The sequence below is a fragment of the Vulpes lagopus genome, chromosome 18 (genome assembly GCF_018345385.1).
Source record: "Vulpes lagopus strain Blue_001 chromosome 18, ASM1834538v1, whole genome shotgun sequence".
Classification (NCBI taxonomy): Eukaryota; Metazoa; Chordata; class Mammalia; order Carnivora; family Canidae; genus Vulpes; species Vulpes lagopus.
The window spans coordinates 13,869,099-13,895,869 of NC_054841.1; the positions used below are offsets into that span (position 1 = coordinate 13,869,099).

The following is a 26,771-nucleotide window of genomic DNA, read 5'->3' on the forward strand; positions in this document are numbered from 1 at the left end:
TTATCTCTTCTTAGCACTCTTCACTTCCTGACATAGACCTATCGATTCATCCATCCATCTACTTTTCCTTCCTCCCTCCTCCCTTCCTCACTTCCCTCCATCCTTCCTTCTCTCTATCATTTCTTATTTCTAATTTAACTCGCCTTGTCTTGTTCACTGCCGTGTCCCCAGGGTCTGGAACAGTGCCTGGCACACAGTACAGTTCAGTAAGTTTGCATTTGATTGAAAAAATAAATTAATATCGTTTCCTCTTAAAAGATATTTAAGTTGAAAAGCAAATCACTTTAAAGAAAAGTGTTCAGTAAGTAGTCCGTGTAGCACCATTTGGCAAACAGCAGGAAGGCACTATGTGATGGGCACACATATGAAAAGGCTACATATCATACTGGGGTTTGGGAAATGCTTTCCTTTTTTCAAAAAAAACTTTATTTTATTTTAATTTATTTATTTATGATAGTCACAGAGAGAGAGAGAGAGAGAGGCAGAGGGAGAAGCAGGCTCCATGCACTGGGAGCCCGACGTGGGATTCGATCCTGGGTCTCCAGGATCGCGCCCTGGGCCAAAGGCAGGCGCTAAACCGCTGCGCCACCCAGGGATCCCGGGAAATGCTTTCCTGAAGTGATTCTGAGATTATCTGGGAGAAAGAGAACTTCCCACCCCCCACCCTGCAGATCACTGAATAGACCACATGTCTTTTCTGGTTGGTGCTAAAGACCCCTGAGCACCTAGTAGGTACCGCACATTTTTAGATTTACATTCCCTTTCTGACCACTGAGTTTATGACAGTGACCAAAAAAAGAGTCCAGTCTAAGACCAGAAAAGCATTCCCTAGGCTGACAGGAAAGGGGACTTGAGAGAGGCTTGGGATTTTTCAGAGAGAGTGGGATCTAAAGATGCCATAGGGACAGATAAAAGAACTGGTGCGCTCGTAAATGTTCAATAATTGCTCTCCAGGAAAATACGTGTGTGTGTGTGTGTGTGTGTGTGTGTGTGTGTGTGTGTGTGTGTGTGTGTGTGTGTGTGTGTGTGTGTGTGTGTGTATAGATTTTATGGGGCTAAAGGATGTGTTTGTTGAACAAAATTTACAAATTTACAAGTGATACATATTTTTGTTGTAAGTATTCTTTATAAATTCCATAAAGCGAATTGTCATAGAAGGATTTTGATTTGACTTGATTTGATTTGATTTTTTTTTTTTTTTTTGCCAAATTCTTGTATCCAAAACCAACTATCACTGCAGTTTAGCCATGACTTGACAAAATCAGACTAGGAATAAACGCCAGACCACAATCTGACTCAGCAAAGGGGCCTCTCGCATCTCTGTAGAACGAGTGCCGTTTTGACATGAACTCTGGTTGCAATTTTTGTTTAGGTTAATGAGTAAGACGAAAGTAAAACAATGATGTTGCTCAGGACGCCTTCACCAGTGATGTGGGCAACCTGTCTGTTGCATTGGGTAATAGTGTTTGGGAGTGGAAAAATATTCCCTCAATGTTTAGGGCCTCAATGTCTCAGCTACGGATGCGACAGTCACACTCACCAGGTTAATTTGCATTATTCACATTTTATCCATCGCATTCTTAAAGTGGGAACATCAAGGAAACAATAAGTCAAGCCCTGTCTTGTAGTGCCCCCCATCCCTGTGGTCCCAGTTCACTCCCTGTGGGCAGTTCTGAGTGACCAGCATGACGTCTTGTACACAGAATCGGGAGATGTGCAGGATCTCCCCCGTGTCTCTCATTAGACACCCTAGACGCCAAGTAGTCTCAAGAGCACAGATGATGGTGAAATGTAGCAAAATAAGGAAGCGATGAGTTTTTAGTATTTATTACTTTTATTTTTAATATAATTTATTGAAATATTCAATAATTTAATATCTATAAACGGCTATGTTTAACAACCAGCTGGCAAAAGTCTCGAAAACTTAACAAGGGGCTCTCACAAGTGAGTATGAGGGGCCTCCAGCACACCACGGGGTACAAGGGAAGCATCTAGAACAAGAGGAGAGAGGTCGAGGGGCCAGGGTCCACTGGGCGTGAAGCAGGCACAGATGATGAAGCGTCGTCCCACACCAGCTCTTCATGTTCCTCGGCATCCGGGAACTCACTCTTGCTCGTCTCTTCCTCTGCTGACCTCAGATCTGAGATTCTTGCTCAGTCTCCATCTGACTCACCCCTCAGGGGCTGACCCTTAACAATGTCCCAAAGGTGGGGACCTGGGTAACTGAGGGTGAGCAGAAACCTCCCTGACCCCGTGGCCCTGACTAGCTGAATGGGACCAACTGAAGACCCTCCTGCAGGAAGGCAGGGGTTAAGGACACGCCCAGGGGCCTAATCATCCCCATTCTGCAGATGTGGGAACTGAGGATAGTGAGAGCCGTTAGTCACCCAAGGTCAACAGCTGCCAGGGGACCGAGGCAATGCCAACAAGCCCAGCTTGGCAGCCCCCCAAACCCACCTCCTTTCTGCATAGCTCTCCTGCAGCATCCTAGAAACAGCTCCTGGAGCTTGCTTCCTGCACCTTGGGTTTTAGTGCACACCATTCTGGAATTCTATTTATTGCTCCCCTAATTAAAACTCACATCCCCTAAAGAGATGGCCAGTCACTTGAGGGCAGGGCCCATGCTGAATACACGTTCTATGAGCAGCATTTAGAATTCCAGTTCATTGGCATCAGAAGCAATCTTAAGAACTCCTTGGTCAGGGTCCCCCATTGTACATATGGGGAAACCGAGGCCTATGGTCCTACGGCAAGGACCCCAGAAAAGCAGGACTGGAACTCAACATCTTATCCACCAATCTGAGTTGGTGAATGATAGAAGCAGGCTTCCGCCTCACCAGAAAGTCCCAGCCAGATGGGAAAAGAGAGCAGAGACTGAAGTATCTTTGTCTGGATTTGGGGGTGACACCAGAGGAGACTTCCTTCCAGGCGCTGGTACCCTAGAGGTTCTTTGAGGAAGCCCATGGAGCAACAGACTCCATGAGATGTTTTCATTATACATACTGCGGGGATGTGTGGGGACAGTGGGGAAACTCAGGCAAGAAGGCGGATCCTCAGGGCCTCTCAGAGCCTGAGGTTCAAAATGAAGACTTTTGGGTTCTCAAACTTTCTCCTCTTTCACCTGGGCCCCAAAGACCTCTTCTGGAGCAGAGGTGACTCTTACGGAGCCACCTAAAACAGTGCTCCAGGGGCCAGACAAGCGGGGAGCTGAGGAGTCTGCTACAGCCACGGTTCCAGCATGTTCCAGGCAGATGGACTCCTCAGGAGGCTGCAGAGACCTCGATGCGGGTGTACGGGATGCCGGCGGAGCTCTGCCTGTGGCCAAAGCTCAGAGCAAACCTGTCAAGCAGAGAGTGGGGGGAGGGGGGGTCTCTGTCTCTGTCTGTCTCTGTGGCCTCTGATGTCAGGGACTGAGGTGGTGACTGCCAGACCCTGTCAGAGCCCCCAACTTTCAGTCTCCTCCTCAGGTCACAGCAGACTCAGCTTCCTTGCCCCACAGGCTGGCCCAGGCTCCGCCACGTGACCCCTGAGTCCCCAGGTCCAGCCTGCCACTCCCCTCGGCTGCGATCACAACCTGCTTTACCCCAAAGCTGGCTTCTACCTGCCTTTCGGCCTCCTTAGCTCCTCATCCCAGAGGAGGGGTTCTGGAATCTTCTCCCAAGAAAGCCAGTATGGCAGAGATTCCAGGTGGCTCCTAGTACCTGGACTCCCCCCTTTTAAGCCTAGTAACAGTACCTTGATTTTTAGCTGGGCACACAGCTCCCCAGATTATAGCCTCTGTTTCTCAGCCTCCCCCACATGTAGGTGTAGCCAGATTCTGTCCAAAGGATGCAGGTGGAAGTGACGTGAGCATCTTTCAGGTTGTGTGTCCCCTCCCACCTTCCCTCTTGCAGGACCGTGGTGGCTCACTGTCACAGGCCATGTGGGAAAGGTAATTATCAAAGGGAGGGTGGAGCCACCAGAGAAGGAACTTGCAACCCTGGATGACCTCTCAGAGCACAGCCGCCACCCCAGCCCTGGACCCCCTACATCCAGACCATTCTGAGCAGCCAGATCTATTTCCTAACCAATAGGGTTGGGCTGCTGAGTGACCTGCAGGGGGGCCATCCGACAAATTGGGGGTGTTCCACCAGCAGAGAACCCTCAGGGTTGGGGTGGAGCAGGTTAGAGGCTTTTGCACTAGACTAGTGCTGCATCCCTTCAGGGGCCAGGATGGGGTGGCACTTGGCAGGAGATGCAGGAGGCAAGTTCCAACTCCATATTAGAAGCTGATCTTTTTAGTCATTTAGGGCCTCCCAGGAGTAGAAAGGGCAGTCAGGTGCTGGTGACTCCCTTTACTACAAGAAGTAACCAGGGGCATTTGCCAAGGATATTTAGGATTGTAGAGTTTTTAGGTCCCTTCTGATGCTCCTATTCCTCTCATTTCTTATTTGAATGGCCCCCAAGGCTCCATGATGCTAAGATTCTGAACTTCTCTCTATGACCTAAAGACCTTACATGATCAAGCTCCTACCAGCTTGGCTGAGCTGATCTTCTACCCCTCCTGCCATGCTTCCCTCTGTTCCAGCCACACTGGCTTCCTTGTGGTTCCTTGCATATGCCAGATACACTCCCAACCACAGGACCTTTGCACATACTGTTCCCTCTACCTGGAATGCTCCTCCCCCTCATCTCTACGCAGCTGTCTCCTTCTCACACATTTATTTATTTATTTATTTACTTATTTACTTATTTATTTTTAAAGATTTTATTTATTCACAAGAGGCACACAGAGGCAGAGACACAGGCAAGAGGGAGAAGCAGGCTCCTCAAGGGGAGCCCAATGCAGGACTCAATCTGGGACCCCAGAATCATGACCTAAGCCAAAGGCAGATGCCCAACTGCTGAGTCACCCAGGTGTCCCTCCTTCTCAGGCATTTAAATTGCACCTCCTCCGAGGTCCCCCCTCTCTGACTACCCACTCTAATTTAGCCACAACCCTGCTCTGCCAATCAGGCCTTCTCAACGTACTTCACTCTGTTTCATTTTCTCCCAGATACATATAACTAACCAAAATGCTCTTGTTGCTGCATTTGTTGGCTTATTTATTTTCTGTTCCCACTTCTCCAATAGAATGGAAGCTCCAGGAGGACAAGGACCTTGCCCATCATACTCTTGGCCATGTCTCCTAAGGCCCAGACATGGCCTGGAACATAATAGGGATTTAATAAACTCCTAAAGAATCAGTAGATTAAGCCCACAGGTCTTTGTGTGTGACTTTAAAAGGCCACAGTTAGACTATTTTCTCTAAGCTTCTATGACTCTAAGATTCTACTACTCTGACCTTATGTGATTCCATAACCGCATGGTCTTAAAATTCTCATGAGCTGGGGCCTCATAGTCAAATGAAACTCTGCTGGAGGAAGACACAAACAACTCCAGGAAAACAGCTTCTGCACGAAGACAAGACAAAACTGACAGCGTCCGGGCACTAAGACAGTCAGGAGGAGGAGAAAATCAGTCTCTTGCAAAGAGAAAGTACGAGAAGTAAATCCTGAACTGATCTGCTCAGGGTGTGATGTGAGTCTTTCGCCCTGTCTCCTCTTACCGTCTCCTCTGGAACTGCTGGTCTATCTCTGCCAATGACAGACCTTTCGTTTCAGGGACAAATGAGTAGATGAAGCCCAGGCTGAGGACAGCGGTCAGCCCGTAGAGCAGGAAGGTCCAGGACAAGCCAATGGTACCTGGGAACAGGAGGGCGGGAGCGTGAGCAGAGGTGCAGCCTGGCTAGCTGGCTGGTTCCAGAGAGGGCACTGCGAGTCAGTTCCCCCAAAGCAAATTCTCCAGATGTCTGATTTGCAGAATGAAGAGAACAAGCTGTCAGGTAAGTAGGACTGGTTATCCCAGAGGCAGGCAAAGGACCAGGGCCCAGATGTGCAAACACAGATGAGGACATCTGGTCTGCATGGGAAACCCACTCACCCACACCTAAAACACTACCCAGAGGACTGAGTTCATAATCTGAAAACAGGAATGGCCTTTACTTTAGCAGCAAAATAGTTTCAGGCTTGGCCCAGCCCAGCCCCTAAAGAAAAAAGATCCTCAGAAATTTCATAAACTGGTTATTGGGTGAATGAATTGAGTATCCAGGGAATAAAGTTTCAGCCCATTTGGCCTGTGTCTGACTCCCAGATCATTCCCCAGCCCCTGTCTCTTCCTGGAGCCTCTGGTGAGGGCAGGGTTTCAGGGCCAGCAACCTGGACCACCGGGGTGACTCTGGCTCCTTAGGAGGCCATCAGTCCAGATCAGAGAAAGGAGACAGTGAGGGGAGGGCTTTGTTGAGGCAGAAGCATCGATGACCTTCCAGAGCCATGGCCATTCTCCCCTTTAGAGGCCAGGACCTCTGAGTAACCTTCCCTGACCAGCTGGGCCTCCACTTAATCCTCACAGCTACAGTGAAGAAGATGCGGAGTGGGTGAGTACCAGAGCCCCACACTCAGGCCTCCAGACTCCCCCCACCCCATCACCCCGGGGAGTTGTTCTCTCCCCTACCACAGCAATCACAGATGGCTTCCAGATGGAGGATTTTCCCCTTCTTCAGCCTCAATTTCCAGGCTGTCAATCAAGCTGGCCCACTACTTGATGGGGCCTGGAACCATCTAAGGTAGAAGGCAGACATCTAAGGTCATGTCTTCTCTTTGTCTGTCAGCCTCTCCTCCCCCCTTTGAAGATACTAGTCTCTGATTCTATTTTGAGGAGACACCCCCTTCTACCTCTGTCTGTGTGGTTGGGTGAAGCCATTCCCCACCGGCCCTGACTCCAGGGGGTGCTAAATGCCCCAGGCCTGGGCATCAGAGTCTTGCAGCCTTCTAGCCGTAGATGGGCATGCAGTCTTGCTGAACCAACAGGAGCCCATCCCAGGACATGGGCAAGAGCACGGGGAAAGAAATACTCTTTCTTGAATGCCATACTTCAAGATCTGCAGGTGCCACCCCTGCCACCATGAGGTGGGTCTGGCTGAGACAGAAGCTGACAGCATGGGAGGCAGAGCAGAAAGAGAGCAGGGCCGGGCGACAGCTTTATGGCAGCCCAGGGATCAGCAGTGCTTGAAGCTGGCCACTGTCCACCATTCTGTGATTTATGACAAAAATCCTCCCTTTTGTTCATCAGCTAGTTTGCCCTGGCTTTTCTGTCACTTAGACCCAGTCAGATATGGAAGTCCTGGCTGTCTGGAAACAAGTGTTCTTGGATCTAGAAGGGATCAGACCATGGAATTAGGCCAGAGGACTCACCAATGAGGTCGAGGAAGGAGAGGCTGACAAGGAGGTTGCAGGCCCAGTTGAAGCTGTTACAGAAGGCGAAGGCTCGGCCCCGGATCTCCATGGGATAGATCTCGCTAAGGACAAGCCAGGTCACTAGGACAGGAAAGCAGGGAGGACTTGTGGGCTGTGGTGGGAACTGGGGCCTGGCCCCCATGGCTCAGCGGACAGCCCCATGACAATGTGACTCAAGCAGAATGTCAGGCCCCTGACACTCAGTCCTCCCACTGCCTCCCTGATACCCCTGCAAGAACCCCTTTCTAGTAAACCTTTTGAAAGATCGATCCAGGGGCAAATTCAGGTTTCATGAGGCCCAAAGCTTAAATAATTTGGGGACCTTTATAAGAAAGGCCCCCACACTAGGAACAGAAAATTAAGCCCTTGGAAGGAGAGCCTGCAAGTAAGCAAGGAGTCCTTAAAGCGTAAGCTTCATTGGCTTCATGGTCAAGCCATCTCTAGACCCTGAGACCTGAGGTCACCTCTGAGACCCTGAGACCCTGAGGTCACCTCTGAGACCCTGACTGACACATCCCCAACCTTTCTGCTGGGTGGGGTAAAAGGCTGCAGAGTTACCTGCAAGAGAACTCCCACCTACCTGGTCCAAATCCAAAGGAGAAGGCACTCACAAAGACCATCATGCAGACCAGTGCGGTCCAGTGCAGCAAGGCACGCTCTGGGGCAGGATGGGGTGCAGGGGAGGCAGTGCTTAAGGCCATTCGCAGGGGAGGGTCTGTGGGGTTCCCAGCTCTGGGATGAAGCTTGATTTTCTTAGAGGTTGACAAGACTGGCTTCCCTTGGTTCTCACTGGTTGTTGGCAATGGAAGTGGAGTGATGCCCCTCGGCAGGCTAGGGTCTCCAGGGAGGCCTGACAGCCTAGTGGCGTTGGGCATGGCCAGGCAACTCGGACCAGAGTCCATGGGTGCGGCAAAGCTGACAAGGCCTATGCCACTGACCGACAGGGCCATAAGGGCACAGCCAGCCAGTAATAGGGCTCTGCGGCCCACTCGGTCCACCAGTCCCATGGCAGCCAGGGTAGCCACCACCTTCACCGCACCAAGTCCCACAGAGGCCAGCACAGCCGAGGAACCCCCACGGAAGCCAACCGAGTGGAAGATGGTGGAGGCATAGCAAAGCACATTGGGCTGCCCCGTTAGCTGCTGGAAAATCACTAGGCCCAGCCCCACCACAGTCCGGCCTCGCATGTTATCCCGTGCCCTGAAGAGGTCCAGAAGGGAGTATCTCGGCCTCCCCAGGCCCAGCTTGGTGGCCTCTCCTCCCTGGAGAGGAATGAGGTCCTTGTTGGCTGCAGCTTTGGTGGTACCAGCAGGGAGACAGAAGAGGCTGAGGGACTGCAGAAGAGCAGGTGCAGCGGCCCAGCCAAACATATGCCTCCATCCCCCGGGGGCACCAGCCAGTGCATAGTTGAGTGCATAGGACAGCAGGATGCCCAGGGTGATGCCGGCCTCATAGAGGGATACCAGCACTCCCCGCTGCCGTGGCCCCACCAGCTCTGACACATAAATACAGCAGGCCATGGAAGAGAGGGAGATGGCAAAGCCAGCCACCAAGCGGCCCAGGACCAGCCAGGCCAGGGAGCCAGCCAGGCCTAGGCTCAGGCTGCCTGCCAAAAGCACCAAGTTGCTGCCGAGGATGGCTTGTTTCCTGCCATACTGGTCGATGAAGATGCCCCCCACCAGGGAGGCAAGGAGAGCCCCCAGGAGCAGGCTGCCCACCAGGAGCTCCTGCTCCAAGCAGGATAGCCCAAAGTCAAGCTGCAGGGGCAGCAGGGCACCTGATACAACTGCCAGTTCATAACCAAAGGTCAGGCCACCCAGCAAAGACACAGAGGCACACAGGGGCAGGAGCAGTTGGGGATGGCCTGGAAAACAAAAGTAACAGGAGCAGAGTTCAGGATGGTTCCTTACCAGAGCATCATCCATCTGTCAACCCCTCAACTATCCACCCAGCTACTCCATCTATTCACCTGTCCGTCCATCTACCCATCCATTCATTGATCCATCCATCTTTCATCCATCCACTCCTTCCTTCACCTACCCACCCCTCCATCCATCTACTGTCATTCACCTATCTATCCATCTACTGATCCATTCATCCATCCATCAATCCATTCATCCATTCATCAATACATTCATCTATCCATCCACTTCTTCCCTCATCCCTCCCTACATGCATCCAGTTCATCCATTTACCCACCCACTCCATCCATTTATTCACTATCCATCTACTCATGCAGGCTTTCATGCATCTATCCATCCATTCATCAATCCACTTCAATCTTCATCCATCTCTCCTTCATCCCCATCCATCCATCCATTCCATCCATTTATCCAGCCATCCATTTACACATGCATTCATGCATGCATTCATCATTCATCATCCATCCATCCATCCATCCATCTACTACATCTATTCATCTATTCAGCTATTTATTAATCAATCTATCCATCCATCCCTTCATCATCTCCTCCTCTATCCATCCATTTGCTCCGTCTACCACATATTCATCCATCCATTTGGTCATTCATATACTTCTTAATTCACCATCCATCTATTGACACATCTATCCACACATACATCCATTCATCCACCAATCTTTGTATTCCATCCCTTATGTACCCATTCACACACTTACCCATCCGTCTATGCATCCATTCATCCAATCATTCAAAAACTTATTTATCTGGCATCTACAACATGCCAGACTATTCGTGGGGCTTTCAATACAGTAGTGTGCTCAAGCACCTGATATTCTAGTAGCAAAAGGCAGACGATAAATAAATATATATATAACTTCAGGTGACAGGTGTCATTAAAAAAAGCAAGTGGATTGAAAATGATGGAGGAGTTCTATTTTATTTTTTTTTAATTTTTTTTTAATTTTATTTATTTATGATAGTCATACAGAGAGAAAGAGAGAGAGGCAGAGACACAGGCAGAGGGAGAAGCAGGCTCCATGCGCCGGGAGCCTGATGTGGGATTCGATCCCGGGTCTCCAGGATCGCGCCCTGGGCCAAAGGCAGGCGCCAAACCGCTGCGCCACCCAGGGATCCCAGGAGTTCTATTTTAAATAGGGTAGTCAGTTAAGGCCTCTCAAAGAAGATTTGAACAGAGATCTGAATTAAGTGAGGGTGAAAGCCATATAAAATCTGGGAGAAGAATATTCTAGACAGAGAGAATAGCAAAATAAAAGCCCTGAAGCAAGATAGTTTTGAGAATTAATAGCTAGTGCTTATATGACACTAAGTGCTAGGCCCTGTTTTAAAAACTTTATATGCATTTACTTATTTAATTCTTAAAACAACCCTATAACATATTAGTATTAGTACCATCCTCCAAGCTCAGAGAAGTTAAGAAACTTTCTCATGGTCACAGAGCAAGTGAGTGACGGATGCAGCTAGAGAGTGCAAGCTTTTAATCACAGTGCTTTCAGTAAGGAGGCCAAGGTGGCTGGAGCCATAGGAGATAATGAGGCAGGAGAAGCAGGCAGGGGCCAGATCACATGGAACTTTTTAGGTCATGAAGATAATAATGAATTTCATCCTCAGTGGATGGAGGCAGTCTTTGAAGGCTTGAGCTGGGAAGAGAGAGCAGTTACCAGCACATGTGGTTCCTGAGCACTTAAAATATGGCTAAAGTGACTAATGAACTGAATTTTTCAATTTATTTAATTTTCACTAATTTAAATGTAAAAATAGCCACATGTGGCTAGCAGCCAGCCACCATACTGGCAGTACACTTACAGGTTACTCTTAATTCACATACTTACACTTAGATATTTCTAGAGGCATCTGGAGTAACCTAGCAGTATCACACCCACACCCACCCTGGACCTGACAAGAATATTCATAATACTACAGTCAGATTCACTGAGTGTTTTCTCTGAAGTAGGCACTGCTTTGGGCACTTAAATGCAGTAACACATTTGACTTAATATAACTTCATGTGGTGGGCTTTTGAATTATTTATGAATGAACAAACTGACCATCAGAGGGGAAGTGACTTGTCTAAGGTCAAAAGTAGTCAGTAGCTAAGCCCAGACTCAGAGCCGGGCGGTCTGACTCCACAATCCACACCCTTAACCACTCCATTACAAACCCTTGGCATGTTATGATTTTGCGCTGTTCTCTCCTACCTCTACCTTTCCGCATCTCTGTTAGGCAATTCTTGTGTGGGAGGTGTGGGGGGTAGGGGGTGGGGTGGAGTTTCACGGGTGGAAGGCTCAGCTCCCAATTCTGCTCACCCTTCTCCCTCCCACCCTGCCTCTGGGAAATCACCGCCTCCCTTTCCCTGGCTGGTCCTGCACCTCCTGTTCATGACCATCAACGAGCACCCTAGGAAGATGACAGTACCAAGGTCCTGCCCTGTCTTCACCTCCCTTTGCCCCATCTCCCTCGGTTCCTGGAGCCTACTTCCAGAAGGGAAGGTACTTCCAGGCCATGTGAGGCAATCAAGTGAAAACAGAATTTGTTTGCCATTTCCTCAGTTCTCTGGAGCTGAAAGGGAACCCAGCCAAGGAGCTCAGAGGCCAAGCTGACTGTCCACAGGTCGCGTTGGAAAATGCATCGGGGGGATGCCTGGGTGGCTCAGCGGTTGAGCATCTGCCTTTGGCTCAGGGCATGATCCTGGATTCCTGGGATCGAGTCCCACATCGGGCTCCTTGCATGGAGCCTGTTTCTCCCTCTGCCTGTGTCTCTGCCTCTCTGTGTCTCTCATGAATAAATAAAATAAAATATTAAACAAAAAAAAAAAAGGAAAATGCATCGGGGCAGCTTTGGGTCACAGTGGTTTAAGAGCAGAACAGCAAAAATAATAGTGAAATAATATAGTACTGATAACAGGTGTCATTTATTGAGTAGCTCCCCTATGTAAAGACTTCAGTGCCTTCTCTCAACCCATCTTCGTAACAACCCCTAAATGGTATAGCTACAGTTATCCCTATTTTAGAGATGGGGAAAGTAAGGCTCAGAGTGTTCCCACAGCTGGGAGGCAACAGGATCAGGACTCCAACGTTGATCCATCTGACTCCCAAACCCATATACTTAAGAGCTTTGCCGAATGGACTTCAAGTAAGGACAATCAAAGGTAGGTGGGGTGTGAGAGAGAGCAGCAGTGCAGCGTCAGGGGTGGTGGGGGGAGACAGATGTGTTAGCTCTCAGGAAAACCCAGTCACAGAGCACTGCAAACCAACAGTGCCCCAAGGAACTACGAAGGACAGCCCCCAGGGAGTCAGGGCCATTGGAAAGACTAGGGAAGCACATCCCCTTCCTTAAGCCATGGCTCCCGTCCTCTGCTCTAGTAAGTCCTAACTCCTTAGCTGGTGGCCCCCAGCCAAACTCCTCAGTCATACCCTTCCCCAGCTCTGTCCCCACTTCCCCTCCTGCCTCCCACAAGCCCAGTGCACACTTGTTCCCAGCACAACCATCCACTTTCACGCCCCTCTGCTCTCCCTGCATCGCCTGGGTCCCCACTCATCCTCGTCAGGCCCGCTCGCGGTCACCTCTCCAAAGGGCTTTGAGTTGTATGTGTCTGCTGTTTGGCATCGCCCCTCTCTGTTGGGGTGCTGCCCTTCCCTGTGCTTTGTCTCTCAGTCTCCTGGTTTGGGTAGAAATGACTCCCCCCGCCTCACCCTTCCTCCCCGGCCTGGCTCCAGGGCATCCATGACCCAGATCTGAACAACCAGCAGGTTCCCAGGCCCTGGGCAGCGATGAACAAGTGCTGACCCTGGGCTGGGCCACTGTGTTTACTCACTAAAAATGCAAAGCTGGTAGTCTACATGTTTGGAGCAGCTGGGGGCCATCTTCCCCTTTGGAGGGGTGTCCCCGACAACACTGCCTGAGCCCCAGCTCCTGAAGCCATGAATGTCTTAGTGACTAAGAAATAGCTTTTTTCTTTTTCTCTTCTTCCTACTTTTTTCCTTTTCTTTTCTCTTCTTCTCTTCTTTCCCTTTCCCCTTTCCCCTTTTTCCTTTCCTTTCCTTTCTCCTTTCCTTTCCTTTCCTTTTTCCTTCCCTTTCCTTTCCTTTCCCCTTTCCTTTCCTTTCCTTTCCTTTCCTTTCCTTTCCTTTTTCCTTTCCTTTTTCCTTTCCTTTTTCCTTTCCTTTCCTTTCCTTTCCTTTCCTTTCCTTTCCTTTCCTTTCCTTTCCTTTCCTTTCTTCTTAAGGTAATTCAGGGGAGGCCCTGGCTAATTCCTGTACGTCTTCCTCCACTTTCCAAGCCACATTTTTCACTTCCCACCACCTCTGCATTGCCCTGTCCCTTGCTGACACCGTCTCAGGTTTGTGGGTGCGGCTTCCTTGTTAAACAGGGCAGGGCGGCAATGGAGACTTGCCTCCGGAGCCCCAGCCCCCGACCTGACACCCCAGAGGGGCTCCTTCTGCCAAATAAGCCAATGACTGAGTTGGAGACTAGGGAGGCATCACCACATGGCATTGCAAGGACTGCCTCAGGCACATGTGAACGTCAAAGGATGCTACATGACAGCCGGGGGTGGTGGGGGGGGTGGTGCTGGGACAGCCTAAGTCATTCTGCTCAGAGCCCTCAAGAGCTGAAGTCCTTACAGTGTCCTTCAATGCTCTGCTGGATCTGCCTGTGCTCGCTCGCTCTCTCTCTCTCTCAGCTCGGCCATGCCAGCTTCCTTGCTGTTCCTCCTCATTCCTGTGTGACTCAACCCAAGACTTTTTACCAGCTGTCCCCTCTGCTAGGAGAGCCCTCTCCCTCCATCCCTCCCCTCTCGCCCAATGGCCTGTACTCAAACACGGCCTTCTCCTGAGGCCTTCTCCACCCAACTCCCCATCACATCACTTCCCATGCCCTTCTCTGCTTGCTCTCCATAGTCCTTCTCACCATCTGAAAGAGCTATGTATTTTACATATTTATCCTTCTCTCCAACCAGAGTGCCAGTCCCAAAAGGAACAGGAATCGTTTGTCCTTAGCCGCTCCCTGACGCTGATGACAGTTCCTGGAGCTCAGGAATAATTGTTGAATAAACAGATGATTAAATGAAGGGACTCTGGGGGCTTAGGGAATCCAGAGAGGAAGGGTCTTGGCTCTTGAGGGAGATGTTTCTTTGGAGAGGTCTAAGGTCTGAAAGGGACCACACTCCAGAGGAAGTAAGAGTAAATTCTGGCCCCCAAAGGAGGGCCCAGCCTGGGTTTGGGAACTGGTCTCCCTTTCTATGAATTATCTGTAAGTGCACCCGGGGGGTGGGGGTGGGGGGGGTGGGGCTCAGTCAGCTAAATGTCCCTCTCTTGATTTCAGCTCAGGTCATGATCTCAAGGTCGTGAGATTGAGCCCCATAACAGGCTCTCTGCTGAGTGTGGAGCCTGCTTAAGATTCTCTCTCTCCCTCTCTCTGTCCCTCCCTTTACCTGTATACACACATACTCTCTCTTTCCTTCCCTCTCTCTAAAAACAACAACAACAACAAAAAAGTTGTATGTGAAGCTGTCTCACACTGGAGGAAATGCCCTAATCCCCTAAACCCCTTACTGTGGAGGTCAGAGCTTCCCAGGGAGAGAATCAAGGATCACGGGAAGGGGAAAGAAGTCAGGTTTCGGGTGCATGTATCACCAGCTAGTTGCAAGTCCCAGGGAGCCTCCTGTTGGTGACACCAGAATAGCATTTCAACCAGAAGTCACAACACACTGGGTCCCTCCCCCGCCAGAGATCTGCCATGGCTTTCCCTGAAATTCCAGGGAGAAACCAGAGCTAAACTGAACTATGCAAATATCCTCACCCAGAGGGCTGACTTCCAAACATCCTAACACACCTAATATGTACAGAGCACTCCCCACAGCCAGCCGCGCCTCCCCTTCTGGAAGCCGTATCTGCATCAGCTGACTTAACCCTTACAGCAAACCTATGCCACAGGCTCAGCTGTCATTCCCATTTTACAGATGAAATAACTGAGGCACAGAGAGGTGAAGACATTGCCCGAAGTGACAGTGTGTAAGTGACAAGAGCAGAGTCCCAACACTGGGTGGGGTAAAAAAAAGCAAAGCTCACATTGACAGATCATTTACCACGTGTAGGTGGTGTAGGTGGTGAGCTGAGCCCCTTTCATTCATTTGCTCATGTTGTTCTCAAGGCCACCTTGTGAGAAGTATCGTATGGGGGTCATTTCATAGGTGAGAATGCTGAGCGTCAGAAAGGTAGACCAGGTGATGCACCCCAGAAGCAGGAGAACGGGGGCTGGAATCCAGGTCTACACCTGGGGGCCCAATCCCTGAGACAGGGAGCCCAGGAAAGCAGCCTGGGATCTCTGTGGAGGACAGAGCTAGCCCAGGTAGCTTGCACTTCCCCCCCCTTCCCTACTTCCACCCAGGCCCAGCTCTGCCCTTGGGAGACGCTCAGTCAATAGCTGTGAATTAATGTAGGAGGCAGCAAAGGGCTAGGAGGGGCAGGTGCAAGGGACCAGGGTCAAGCTGAGTGTTGTTGGGAGAACCTCTCTGGGTCTCTGTTTTCCCTCAGGTTCTGGGGCAGGGTGCCTTGAGGGTTAAGAGCATGGATTCTGGAGTCAGAGCTGGAGTTGGTGACCATTCCTGCCATGACTCTGTGCATGAGAGCCTGGATGGTACAGTGGTTGGAATGCAGACTGAAGCCAGAATGCTGGGGTTCTATCCCAGCTCTTCTACTCCATAGCTGTGTGGCCTCAGGCAGCTCGCTTAACCTCTCTGAGCTTCCCCATCTACCAGTGTGGATAATAGCAATATCCACCTTGTAGCGTGGCTACCTTATAGCCACTGTTGGCTATTATGTTGCTCCATAGAATAATCCAGAGTCAGTTTTTAAAACACAATTCAGGTCATGTCCCACTCCAGCTTAAACTGCTTCTCCAGTTTCCCATGCCATTTGGAATAAAACCCAAACTTCTCACCACGGCCTACAAAGTTCTACAGTCTAGCCCCTGTCTAACTCTCTGATCTCCCTCTCACCCTTTTCCCCTTTCCCACTGTGCTTCAGCCACACTGGTCTGACCACACCAGCCCACTCATGCCTCAGGGCCTTTGCACATGCTATCCTTGCCCTCTTGTAGTTTTTTCCAGATCTTAGTACACATACTTCATCTGAGCGATGTCTCAGCACCAGCGCCTCCTACCCTGGGAGCCCTTGGCTACCTACCTACCTAACAAAGCTGCTTCCCTCAACATTTTCCCATTTTATGTGTTCCACAGCATCTTATCGCTCTTGGAAATCATTTTATTCATTTACTCCCTTCCAGCTTCTCGACTGGAATGTCAGCTCCATGGAAGAGAGGGCTGCTGTCTGCTTTGCTCACCACTGAGTCCCCAGCCCCTGCCGCATAGTAGAGGGATGAATGACTGAAAGACAGGGTGAGGCTCTGGACCCACAGAGAGAAATGGAAATCCTAGTTCCCTGCAGCAACAAAGCAATTCCCTATTCTCCTCCCCCCGCCAAACCCACCCCTCCCAGTTCCGGATTCTAATCCATCTCCCCTCATGGAATACCTCCAAAGCGGAGGTTTTGTCTGTGTTGCTCCTGGCAGCCTCCTGAGGCCTGGCCACACTTAGAAGTGGTCAGCAAACAGTCCTGCAGTTGCTCCTTTCGGAGCCTCTGTCTTTGCCGAATAGGAGCAGTTTCCCTTGCCCGGGGTGGTTGTAAGGCTTGAGGCGGTCAGGACGGGGCCTGCCCCGAGTGCGCACTTGGTATCAAGTAAAGAGCACTTTTGGGGAGGCAGAAAGGAGCAGGGAAGGAAGTGTGCCCGCGTCCCCTCCCAGCGCGCAGCCGGGCCTGCTGCCCCCACCCGACTGGGTGCCACGGGGGCGGGATGGGGCCCGCGGAGAGGCCGCGGGGGCTCCCGGCGCAGCGCCCGCTCACGACTTACCCATGGCGAGCACGACTCCCCTGCGAGCTGGGGGCACCGGGACCGGCCCGCACCCCCGCCCCGAGTCCCAGCCTCGCCGCCTCCGCCGCGCGACAAACTTTCGGGCCCGCCTCCCGCCTGCGTCCCTCCTCCCCGCCCGCCACGTCCGCCAGCCCTGCGCCCCCGCGCCTGGAGGCGGGACCGAGGGGCGCAGGGACCGCCCCGGGCCTGGCTGGGGGCCCCCCCAACTATCCTGCTCTGGGCCCCTCGCCCCTGTCATCCCCGCTGGGGGGGGGGGGACCCCGCGCGCTTCCCTCTCCTGTGCGCCCCGCAGGAAGGAGCATCCTCAATCACTGCAGTCCACACTCCTAGTCTGGCCTCTCTCATGCGTCTACACTGACCAACCGGGACACTCACATACCCGACTCAGCCACTCACTCTCCCCTGGATTATTGTCCATTTGGTGGACGATTGGGTTGGGGCAGCTCCCAAGTACCCACCACAGGCACAGGGCTAGGCCTTAGCGATGGGCTGGAAGAACAGGACAGATTCTTTGCTAACAGCAAAGAATGTGGGGCTTGCTTTCCAGTGGGGGAAGAGGAGAAATACGTGCCTGCAGGAGCCGCCCCCTCCGCCCCCCCCGCAGTGGTAAAGGCCAAGGGGAGAAGTAAACCAGGACACTGAGGCAACAGGTGCAGGTGGCCGCAGGGAAGCAGCAGGGAAGGCTGCTCTCTAGAGGGATATCTGAGCTGAGACCTGAGGTTCCAGGGGAAAGAAAGCAGAGGCAAGGCCGGGAAGTGGTGGAAGGAGGTCGTGGAATATAAAGAAGAGCCGAAGTGAAGTCGTGGTGTCTGGAGCCCAGGGCTTGGTGGGGACAGTGGAGGGAGATGGAGTCCGAGGGAGGGGTCAGCAAGGGCCAGATCATTTAAGACCTTGGGAGGCAAGCGTAGGGAATGTGGATCTTATTCCCAAGGACACAAGAAATAATCAGAGAGTTTTAGTAGGTTATAGGGAACATGGGCAGAAACGGGGTGACCCAAGTGGAGGAGGCTGTCAGGAGGTGAGAGGGAGGTTGATCTGGACTCAAGGGATAGCAGTTGGGACAGAGGAAAGTAGGCTGATGGCAGATAAACTCAGAAAGGACTTGCCCACTGGGATGGGAGTGGCTTGGGGCAGAGCTCTGTTCTGGCTGTGTGATGGCTAGGGTCTCATTAGGCAGCCATGTGGATATAGGGGGGCCATTCCATATGTGAGCTCTAGAAAGGAACCGGGCTGCGGACACCCCCACAAATCTCCCTCTCAGGCAAAAATGCACGTATGAGATCAGTGCATGGCCACAGGCTTGTCCAGTCTCTCATGGAGTGTTCACACAGACGCACTCATTCAGCAGCATTGGCCACCACGCTCTCACCCCACGGGGATCATGTGTCACAGACACACACGGCCCTCTGGGCAAAGAAGAAGGACCTTCTGAGCCAGGGGACCCTTGTCCAGTTCTGACAGCAACAATAACTAGGGCAGCCTGAAAACAGCTCCAAAATTATTTGTTCCCTCCCCTGAAATCTAAATGGGCTTGTGACTGCTTCAACCAGTAGGTGGCACAGAGTGGCCCTGCAGACTCCTGAGGCTGGGTCACTGGGACACTGGCATCTCAAGCCCTAAAGAGTCCAACTACCCCAATGTTGCCATGCTGTGGAGAAGCCCAAGGCACACAGGCCACGTGTGGACACGTCGGCCAGCATTGTTTCCAGAACACTCCTTCAAATGATTCCAACTCCTAGCTGTTACATTTTTCCAGCTGAGACTCCCGACACAGTGGAGCAGAGACAAGCCATCCCTTCTGTTTCCAGTCTGGATTCTTGACCCACAAATTCCACAAGGGTAATAAATGGATGTTTTAAGGTAAAAAGTTCCAAAGCACACTGTTAATGCAGCAATAATAATAGGAACAATAAACTACTGAATGATAATTATACACTTTAAGTACTTTGGGTGCATTAGCTCACTACTGACCCTCACAACTATTCGATGAGATAGTAAATTTATGACAATTTACTCCTGTTTTATAAATGAGGAAACTGAGACAAAGGGAGATAAAATAAGTGGCTTGCATAATAAATAAGTAAGACAGGTAGTGCTCAAAGACACACAATAGTATGGAGCTGAGCAGGAAGTCAAGCCCACTACTGGGGAAATCAGGCTCTTGGCCATCACACTCTACTGCCTTTCTGGGATAGAGAAGAGCCCAAGAATGGCCTCATGACTGTTGTCACATGACAATGACAATTCCTCCTCTAGAATTGTCACTTGGATGTCAGCAAGTCCTCTTGCTCAACTACAGACCCCAACGGTTAAAGCCAGACATAGACAAGACCCCTTCACTCATGCTCTGAAACCCATTGTTCTTATTTTCTATTGCCCTTTCTGCACTGAGAAGATGTTTTGCAATGATTGGAACAGGCCAGAAAAGCTCTGAGAGCAAAGGAATGCCTAAAAGACCACATCCCCTTCTCTGCCCGTGATCACGTGCTGAGCACATACCAACCCCCACTCATGATCACACGCTCTCTGCTAGGTCTCTTGTGGTACCCCCTTGAACCTCTCCTTACCTAGGTCTTACCCTAGGTGTTTATCTTGGGGAGGGAGAGGGTAGTTGTTAACGTTTGAGCCTACCACCTCCCTCGGCTGCCCACACCCCAAACAAATTTCTTCCTTTCTCTTTTCCAATCCCTTGTCTCTTGACTTATTGGCTTCTCTTGCAGTGAGTTAACCTGTTTGTTCCGCAGCAGTGTTGGCAGACCCATCCAAGAGCTATGCTTCTGATCTGTCCAGGTCCCACAGGGATGTAATGGTTGGCTGTGGCAGTGCTCACTCCTCAGTCTCCTGAGTTAGTGGTTATGATAGATTGATGACATGAGGGCCTCATAAAGCAAGGTCTGGGCCACTCCGTTCCTATGTGATCACCTATAGAAGTTGTATGATAGAAAGAGCATGAAGTCCCTAGATCTCTGTGGCTCATATTAAAGTCATGACAATGTGTGCAGGCTTGCTGTCTCTCCTAGATAATATGGAATCCTTCTTCATTTGTTGGCCCCAAAAGAGAAAGGAAATGATTTAATTGGTCCTTTTGGTAAGCATCTTCAAAAATGGTATCCCTTGAAGGTGGGCAGGACCAACTAACTCATTTCTAACACAGCAAAAGTGATAGATGTCATCTCAGAGATTAGATTATAAAAGACGGTGGTTTCCACCTTGCTCGTCCTCTCCAGATCTCTCACTCACCCTCTCTGCCAGCTTGTCAGCTGCGTGATGGAGAGGCCCAAGTGGCAAGAGCTGAGGGTGGCCTCCAAGCAACAACCAGTGAGAAATTAAATCCTGCCATGACTTAAATCGCCACAAAAAACAAACAAAAAAGGAAAGTCTGTGACGATGCCAAAAAGGGATGTCAGAACTGATCAAAGTTGGGTTTTCTCTCCTCTGAGAAGTCAGGAAGGACATTTGAGGAAGTGACATTTGAGCTGAGCATGGAAAAGTATCTGGATGGGTCTAGGCAACAAAGGGAGAGAAGAGCACTTCTGGCATGGGAAACAGCAGGTGCAAAGGCCCTCTCACAAGAGAGAGGCTGCAAGAATTGAGAGACTGATAGAAGGCAAATGTGTTTGAGTATCAGACAGCAAATCGGAGCTTGGCAGAGACGAGATTTGAAGTGGGACAGAAGGGTCCCACGCAGGACCTCGTGGGTCTTTAATCTTAAGTATAATGCAGAGGCATTGAAAGGTTTTAAACTAGGTTTTCCTACCGTAGAAGCCAGAACCAGTCTGACCATAGCAACTGGGACTTGTAAATATGTTTGCACAGTGGATTTTCCAAAGGAGGGGTTCAGACAGATTTGGTTACCATGGAGATGGCTATGTGGCCACTAACAATGATGATAATGAAGCCACAAACTTGGGAAACTGGGCTTCATAAATAGAATTGGTTCTGGGTGAGCTTTGAGTAGTCTGGGCTGATGAAAGGTGCTGGAAACCACATTGTGCCAACACAAAGGGTCTGATGCCTGAAAAGGTGGCTTGCCCTGTGTATGAATGGAATGCAGGGACTGCAGAGCTGAGGCTTGGTGTCATAGCAACCCTTGGACGAAAGGGTCTTTCTTTGGTATTTCAAACAGGGTCCCAATGATGGGGGAAGGAAAATGAGCAAACAGTGTCTGCCATCCCCCAGGCAACCCTCACGAGCAACATCTTATTTAATCTTAATAGGCAATTGTCACAGTCAAACTAATGATCCTCATTCTGAGGATGATGAATCTGAACCTCAAAAGAAATGGTGCTTGTGGCTGCATCACACAGTGCACCAGGCATTTGTGGCTGCCTCCCCAGTGGCTATGCCTAGTTCCCTTCCTCCTTGCTTCTAGAGCAGGTCTCCATCTGCACAGGCCAAAAATGCCAGATTCTCACTTTTCCATCTTCCTCAGGAGCTAAAGCAAAGATGCATGGCCCTATTGTGGCCAATGTCCCATGGAGGAAGGCTGGTGGGAGAGGAGGGACTTCTAGCAAAGGGTTTTCTCCCAAAGAGTGGTGCATAGGATGTAGCACCTCTCTTCTTTAGCCAGATGTTTTTGTAACTTCATATCATGTGTGGAATTTTGATGGCCGTCTTGTGACCATAAGATGACAAGTGTAAGGACCAAAGCTAAGGCTGGTAAAGGGTATGAATTCAGACATGAAGGTAGAAAAATGGGAATACCATGGGTTCTTAAAATCATGAAGTAACTGAAGGATACCTGGGACCCATGACTTCTTAAAATTTTATTCTGTTGGATAATAAATGAACGTATTGTTTATCCTAAGTAAGCTATTTAGTTGACAAATCTGCTCCTTGCAGCTTAAAATACCAAAACTGTGGCAGCCTACTGATTTTCTCCTGTTATAATTCCTCCCCTACTTCCTTTTAGTAATACTCTCCCAAAGTTTTAGCTGAGTTCATGGCTGCCCTGCCTAGAGAATAGGTTTTTCCAGCTTCCTTTTTAGCTTCAGGGGCCATGTGACTCAGTTCTGGCCAAGAGAATGTGAGTGGAAGCGATGTGTGGAACATTGGATCAAATTCTTAGCTGCCTATCCTCACTCTAATTCCTCTTCTTGCCAACTGGAGTAGGGGTACAACTGGAATAGACTCAGAGAAGGTAGCAACCAGTTGAGGATGCCAGAGCTATGCTCCTACATAAGAAAGAAAGATCTCTCATAATAAGCCACTATTTTTGGGTCACTTTGTTATAGCAGCTTATCCTGTACCCTAACTAATACAATCACTAAAACACACAGCCATCCCCAGGTGGTACAAGTCAGGGCTCTTGCAGGAAGCCACACTAACCCTTTGCTCCTGTGTCTGAGCACTGGCAGCCAAGACATGGGTAACGGGGGTCATCTACAATGCAGTGTGGCTTTGATATCACACTATGGGGAGGCCCATCCCCCTGAATAGTGGTTGGATGCTGGGAGTCTTTTTATAACAGCTATTGTATTAAGCCCTCCATAAATAATATTAGCTTTCACCTCCATAGATGATATGCTTATCATGTGCCTGGCATGGTACTATGGGTTTTATTTCTAGTTACTCTTTTAATCCTCACAAAGCCTCCGTGATGGATATTATTTATAATCTTATACATAGATGAGAAACTAAAGCACAGAGAAGTTAAAAAACTTGCTCTTCCCCAAACATGCAAAGCATACTTCTCCCCCAGGGCCTTTGCACTTGCCATTCCCTATGCCCAGAGTGCTCATCTCGCAGGCATCCATTCACAGGGCTCAAACATTACGTGTTCAAAGAAGCCTTCTTAATTACCTTATTTGAAATTGTACCACTACCCATCCCCTGCCACCACTCCAGGACCCATAGGGTGACCATATACTCTGGTCATGATATGATACCATATCATCCAAACTAGCACGCTTTTAAGAGTAAAGAGGGGACGGGCAGCGGTTTAGCACCGCCTTGGGCCCGGGGCGTGGTCCTGGGGATCCGGAATCGAGTCCCGTTGGGCTCCCTGCGTGGAGCCTGCTTCTCCCTCTCTCTGTGTCTCTCATGAATAAATAAATAAATTCTTAAAAAAAAAAAAAGGAGGGCAGCCCCGGTGGCACAATGGTTTCGCGCCGCCTGCAGCCCGGGGGGTGACCCTGGAGACCCAGGATGGAGTCCCACGTCGGGCTCCCTGCATGGAGCCTGCTTCTCCTTCTGCCTATGTCTCTGCCTCTCTCTCTGTCACTATGAATAAATAAATAAAATCTTAAAAAAAAAAAAAAAGAGTAAAGAGGGGATACCATTAATAAACGATTTCCGCAAAGGGCCCAAGAACTGGGAGGCGTGGGCACCAAGGCCGACCAAGAGACCCGGCACTTCAGGAGAGAGCCCAGGACGGCCGAGAGTTGCCGAGGGTTGCCGAGGGCTGCCGAGGGCGCACGGAGATAGCCGAAGATGTGGGAGGCGGGGCTACTGCCACAGGCGGAAGCGTCGGCCTCGGAGTGGCCGAAGAGGCCCGAAGACTCACGGGGCGAGCCGAACATCGCCGGCAGTTTCCGGAGAGAGCCGACGGGCTCCGAGAGGCGGCGCCGAGGCGCAGTCATGGCGGCCCCCGACGCCGCTGCCGGCGCGGAGAACGAGGAGCCGCCGCGGGAGGCCGAGGCGCTGGCCGCGGCCCGGGAGCGGAACAGCCGCTTCTTGAGCGGCCTGGAACTGGTGAAGCAGGGCGCCGAGGCGCGCGTGTTCCGCGGCCGCTTCCAGGGCCGCGCGGCGGTGGTGAAGCACCGCTTCCCCAAGGGCTACCGGCACCCGGCGCTGGAGGCGCGGCTCGGCCGGCGGCGGACGGTGCAGGAGGCCCGGGCGCTGCTCCGCTGCCGCCGCGCAGGTGAGGCGGACGGGCCGGGGCGCGGGGCGGCCGGGGGCGGGGCGGGGCGGGCCAGGGCGGGGCGGGGGTCTCCGTGAGCGCCGCGCCGCGCCGCGCGCTGCCTGCTCCCCCAGCTCCCTGTGCACCTGCTGCCTGAACTTCTGCTGAGCAGTGGCCCTCCCCTCTCGCTCTCCGTTTCATCCATTCTCCAGGAGCCGCGTTTCTTAGCAGCTGGTTCTAGCAGCCGCGAGCATGTGTCCTGGAGCCGTTGCTCTACCGCTGGTACTCCACGCGACGCCGAGCGCCCCGAGCCTCAGTTTCCCCATTTCTACCGTCTCCGTGCCCGTGCATTCTCTCTTCATTTCCTTCCTTTTAATTAAGGAGCAGGTGGAATTACAAATGCTTGCCGCGGAGCCAGGCTCTCTGGGTTCAAATACCGACCCCCCCCCCCCCCCCACCGCTTCATATTGCAAAGCTTGCAACAAACGGCTTAGGCGTCCTCCCCTGTGAAGGGAATTCACAGTACGTTGGAATGTATGGCTGGTCCACAGCACTCAGTCCGTTTTAGATTTCATTGAATCCTTTCTTGCTTTTTCGTTAAGGGACGCCCGGGTGGCTCAGTGGTTGAGCATTTATTTACCTTTGGCTCAGGTCACGATCCCAGGGTCCTGGGATCGAGTTCTGGCATCGGGATCCCGGGTAAACTGAGCCAAGGTGCTTCTCCCTCCGCCTGTCTCTGTGTCTCTCACGAATAAGTAAATAAAATCTTTTAAAATAAATCAATAAAACACCATTGTACACCACCAGGGTATGTCTTGTCCTCAGATGAGAAACTGAGGCTCAGGTAACTTGTTCAGGGTTGCACAGTTAGTGACCCAGCCAGGCTCTCACCCCATTACTCTGACTCAAACACTGGCCTTTGACTTTTACATGTCCTTTCTTTCTTTTATTGATATTCTTTTTTAAAAATAATATTTTAAAAGATTTTATTTATTTATTCATGAGAGACACACAGAGAGAGAGGCTGAGACACAGGCAGAGGGAGAAGCAGGCTCCATGCAGGAAGCCCAATGTGGGACTGGATCCCGGAACTCCAGGATCACACCCTGGGCCGAAGGCAGGCACTAAACCGCTGAGCCACCCTGGCTGCCCTATTAATATTCTTTAGGCACTTGCTTTACACCAGGACATTGTTAGGTGATGGGAGAGCTGGAGGAAATTTTGTAGCCAGCAAGTGTGTGTGTGTGTATATATATATATATATATATATATCTGCCCTTGCATGGATTTAATGGGGTTATTTGTGTGCTCCTGTTCTCTATTTTCACTCTCTCTAGGATGTAATTTCCATTAAGTAGGGATCATAGCTGCTTTGTTTCCTGCTGTATCCTCAACTGAGATGGTTCCAGTATGTTGGAAAAGCGTGCTGGGCCTGATTGTCATTCAGTCTTTGAATGCAATGAATTCTTGAATGATTCATATTCTAGAAACAGAAGCTTGGAGGCTTGGAGAATTGATTTGACTTTTAGGTCAAACAACTGATAAGGAAGGGAGCCAGAATTTGAATCCACCATTTCTGACTAAAGGTGATTATTTCAGGCAACACATTGTTTGGCCCATTTGTATCCTTGTGAGGATACAAGAACCTACTCTGACTATGCTTACCCTTCTGGCTCTTTGTTGTTGTTGTTTAGGGAAGAAGTATGACACATGAAATCCATTCATAAAGAGTGGAAAGGAGGAGGGCGCTTTGGCACTCCTAAACCTAGCTGTGGGGTGGCTTAAGGCACAGTCCTGCAGGGCATGAACAGGGGAAAGAAACTTCCAGATGAGTTAAGTTGTACTATTCTGCAGCATTCCTAAATCTCTTTTCCTAGAAGAAGCAGATGTGCACTGTAAAAGTCTGGCTCAGTCTTTGAAAATCAAACTTAACATTAGGAAAGAATTGAATCCAATAACCATTTATATCTTGATTGCAGGGATATCTGCTCCAGTTGTCTTTTTTGTAGACTATGCATCCAACTGCTTATACATGGAAGAAATCGAAGGCTCAGTGACTGTTCGAGATTATATTCAGTCTACCATGGAGACTGAAAAAACTCCTCAAAGTCTCCTCAGCCTAGCCAAGACAGTTGGGCAGGTTTTGGCTCGAATGCACGATGAAGACCTCATTCATGGTGATCTCACCACCTCGAACATGCTCCTGAAACCCCCCGTGGAACAGCTGAACATTGTGCTCATAGACTTTGGGCTGAGTTTCATTTCAGCACTTCCAGAAGATAAGGGAGTTGACCTCTACGTGCTAGAGAAAGCCTTCCTCAGTACCCACCCCAAAACTGAGACTGTGTTTGAAGCCTTCCTGAAAAGCTACTCCACCTTCTCCAAAAAGTCCAGGCCAGTGTTAAAAAAATTAGATGAAGTGCGCCTAAGAGGAAGAAAGAGGTCCATGGTTGGGTAGAAGAGTCTGTTTGATGCCTACAGGCATTTAGGCCATTTATGTCAAAAGGAACATGAAGGAGTGCTCCAAATACGAGATTAGACCTAAATAAAGGTGTTGAGACATTTTAAGTGCTGTCTGTGATCATGCTTGTTAAGTATCATTATTGTCCACAGTTCTCAACACATTCTAAGCAGAATTGTGTATCTAAAAGAAATCTAGGACAGGCTTTCTCCCGCTGTGCCATATATACGTTGGGTACGTGGACATGGCATTGCAGAACATTGAACCACATAATGAAGATGTTATTT

At 50.3% G+C, this 26,771-nt stretch overlaps 2 protein-coding genes across 2 annotated transcripts; one reads left to right on the forward strand and one right to left on the reverse strand.

Moving 5' to 3' along the window:
- Window positions 1–1,865: 1,865 nt before the first annotated feature.
- On the reverse strand, window positions 1,866–17,271 carry SLC2A10 (solute carrier family 2 member 10). The gene is made up of 5 exons (XM_041733539.1): window positions 17,162–17,271; window positions 7,894–9,177; window positions 7,272–7,394; window positions 5,588–5,723; window positions 1,866–3,339 (listed from the first exon to the last, which is right to left on the reverse strand). Exons 1-5 carry the CDS (start codon window positions 17,163–17,165, stop codon window positions 3,261–3,263), a joined length of 1,626 nt encoding a protein of 541 aa, XP_041589473.1. The 5' UTR covers window positions 17,166–17,271; the 3' UTR covers window positions 1,866–3,260.
- A 6,461-nt stretch (window positions 17,272–23,732) lies between these two features.
- TP53RK (TP53 regulating kinase) lies at window positions 23,733–26,591 on the forward strand. The gene is made up of 2 exons (XM_041732241.1): window positions 23,733–24,044; window positions 26,003–26,591. Exons 1-2 carry the CDS (start codon window positions 23,762–23,764, stop codon window positions 26,479–26,481), a joined length of 762 nt encoding a protein of 253 aa, XP_041588175.1. The 5' UTR covers window positions 23,733–23,761; the 3' UTR covers window positions 26,482–26,591.
- The last annotated feature ends 180 nt before the right edge of the window (window positions 26,592–26,771 follow it).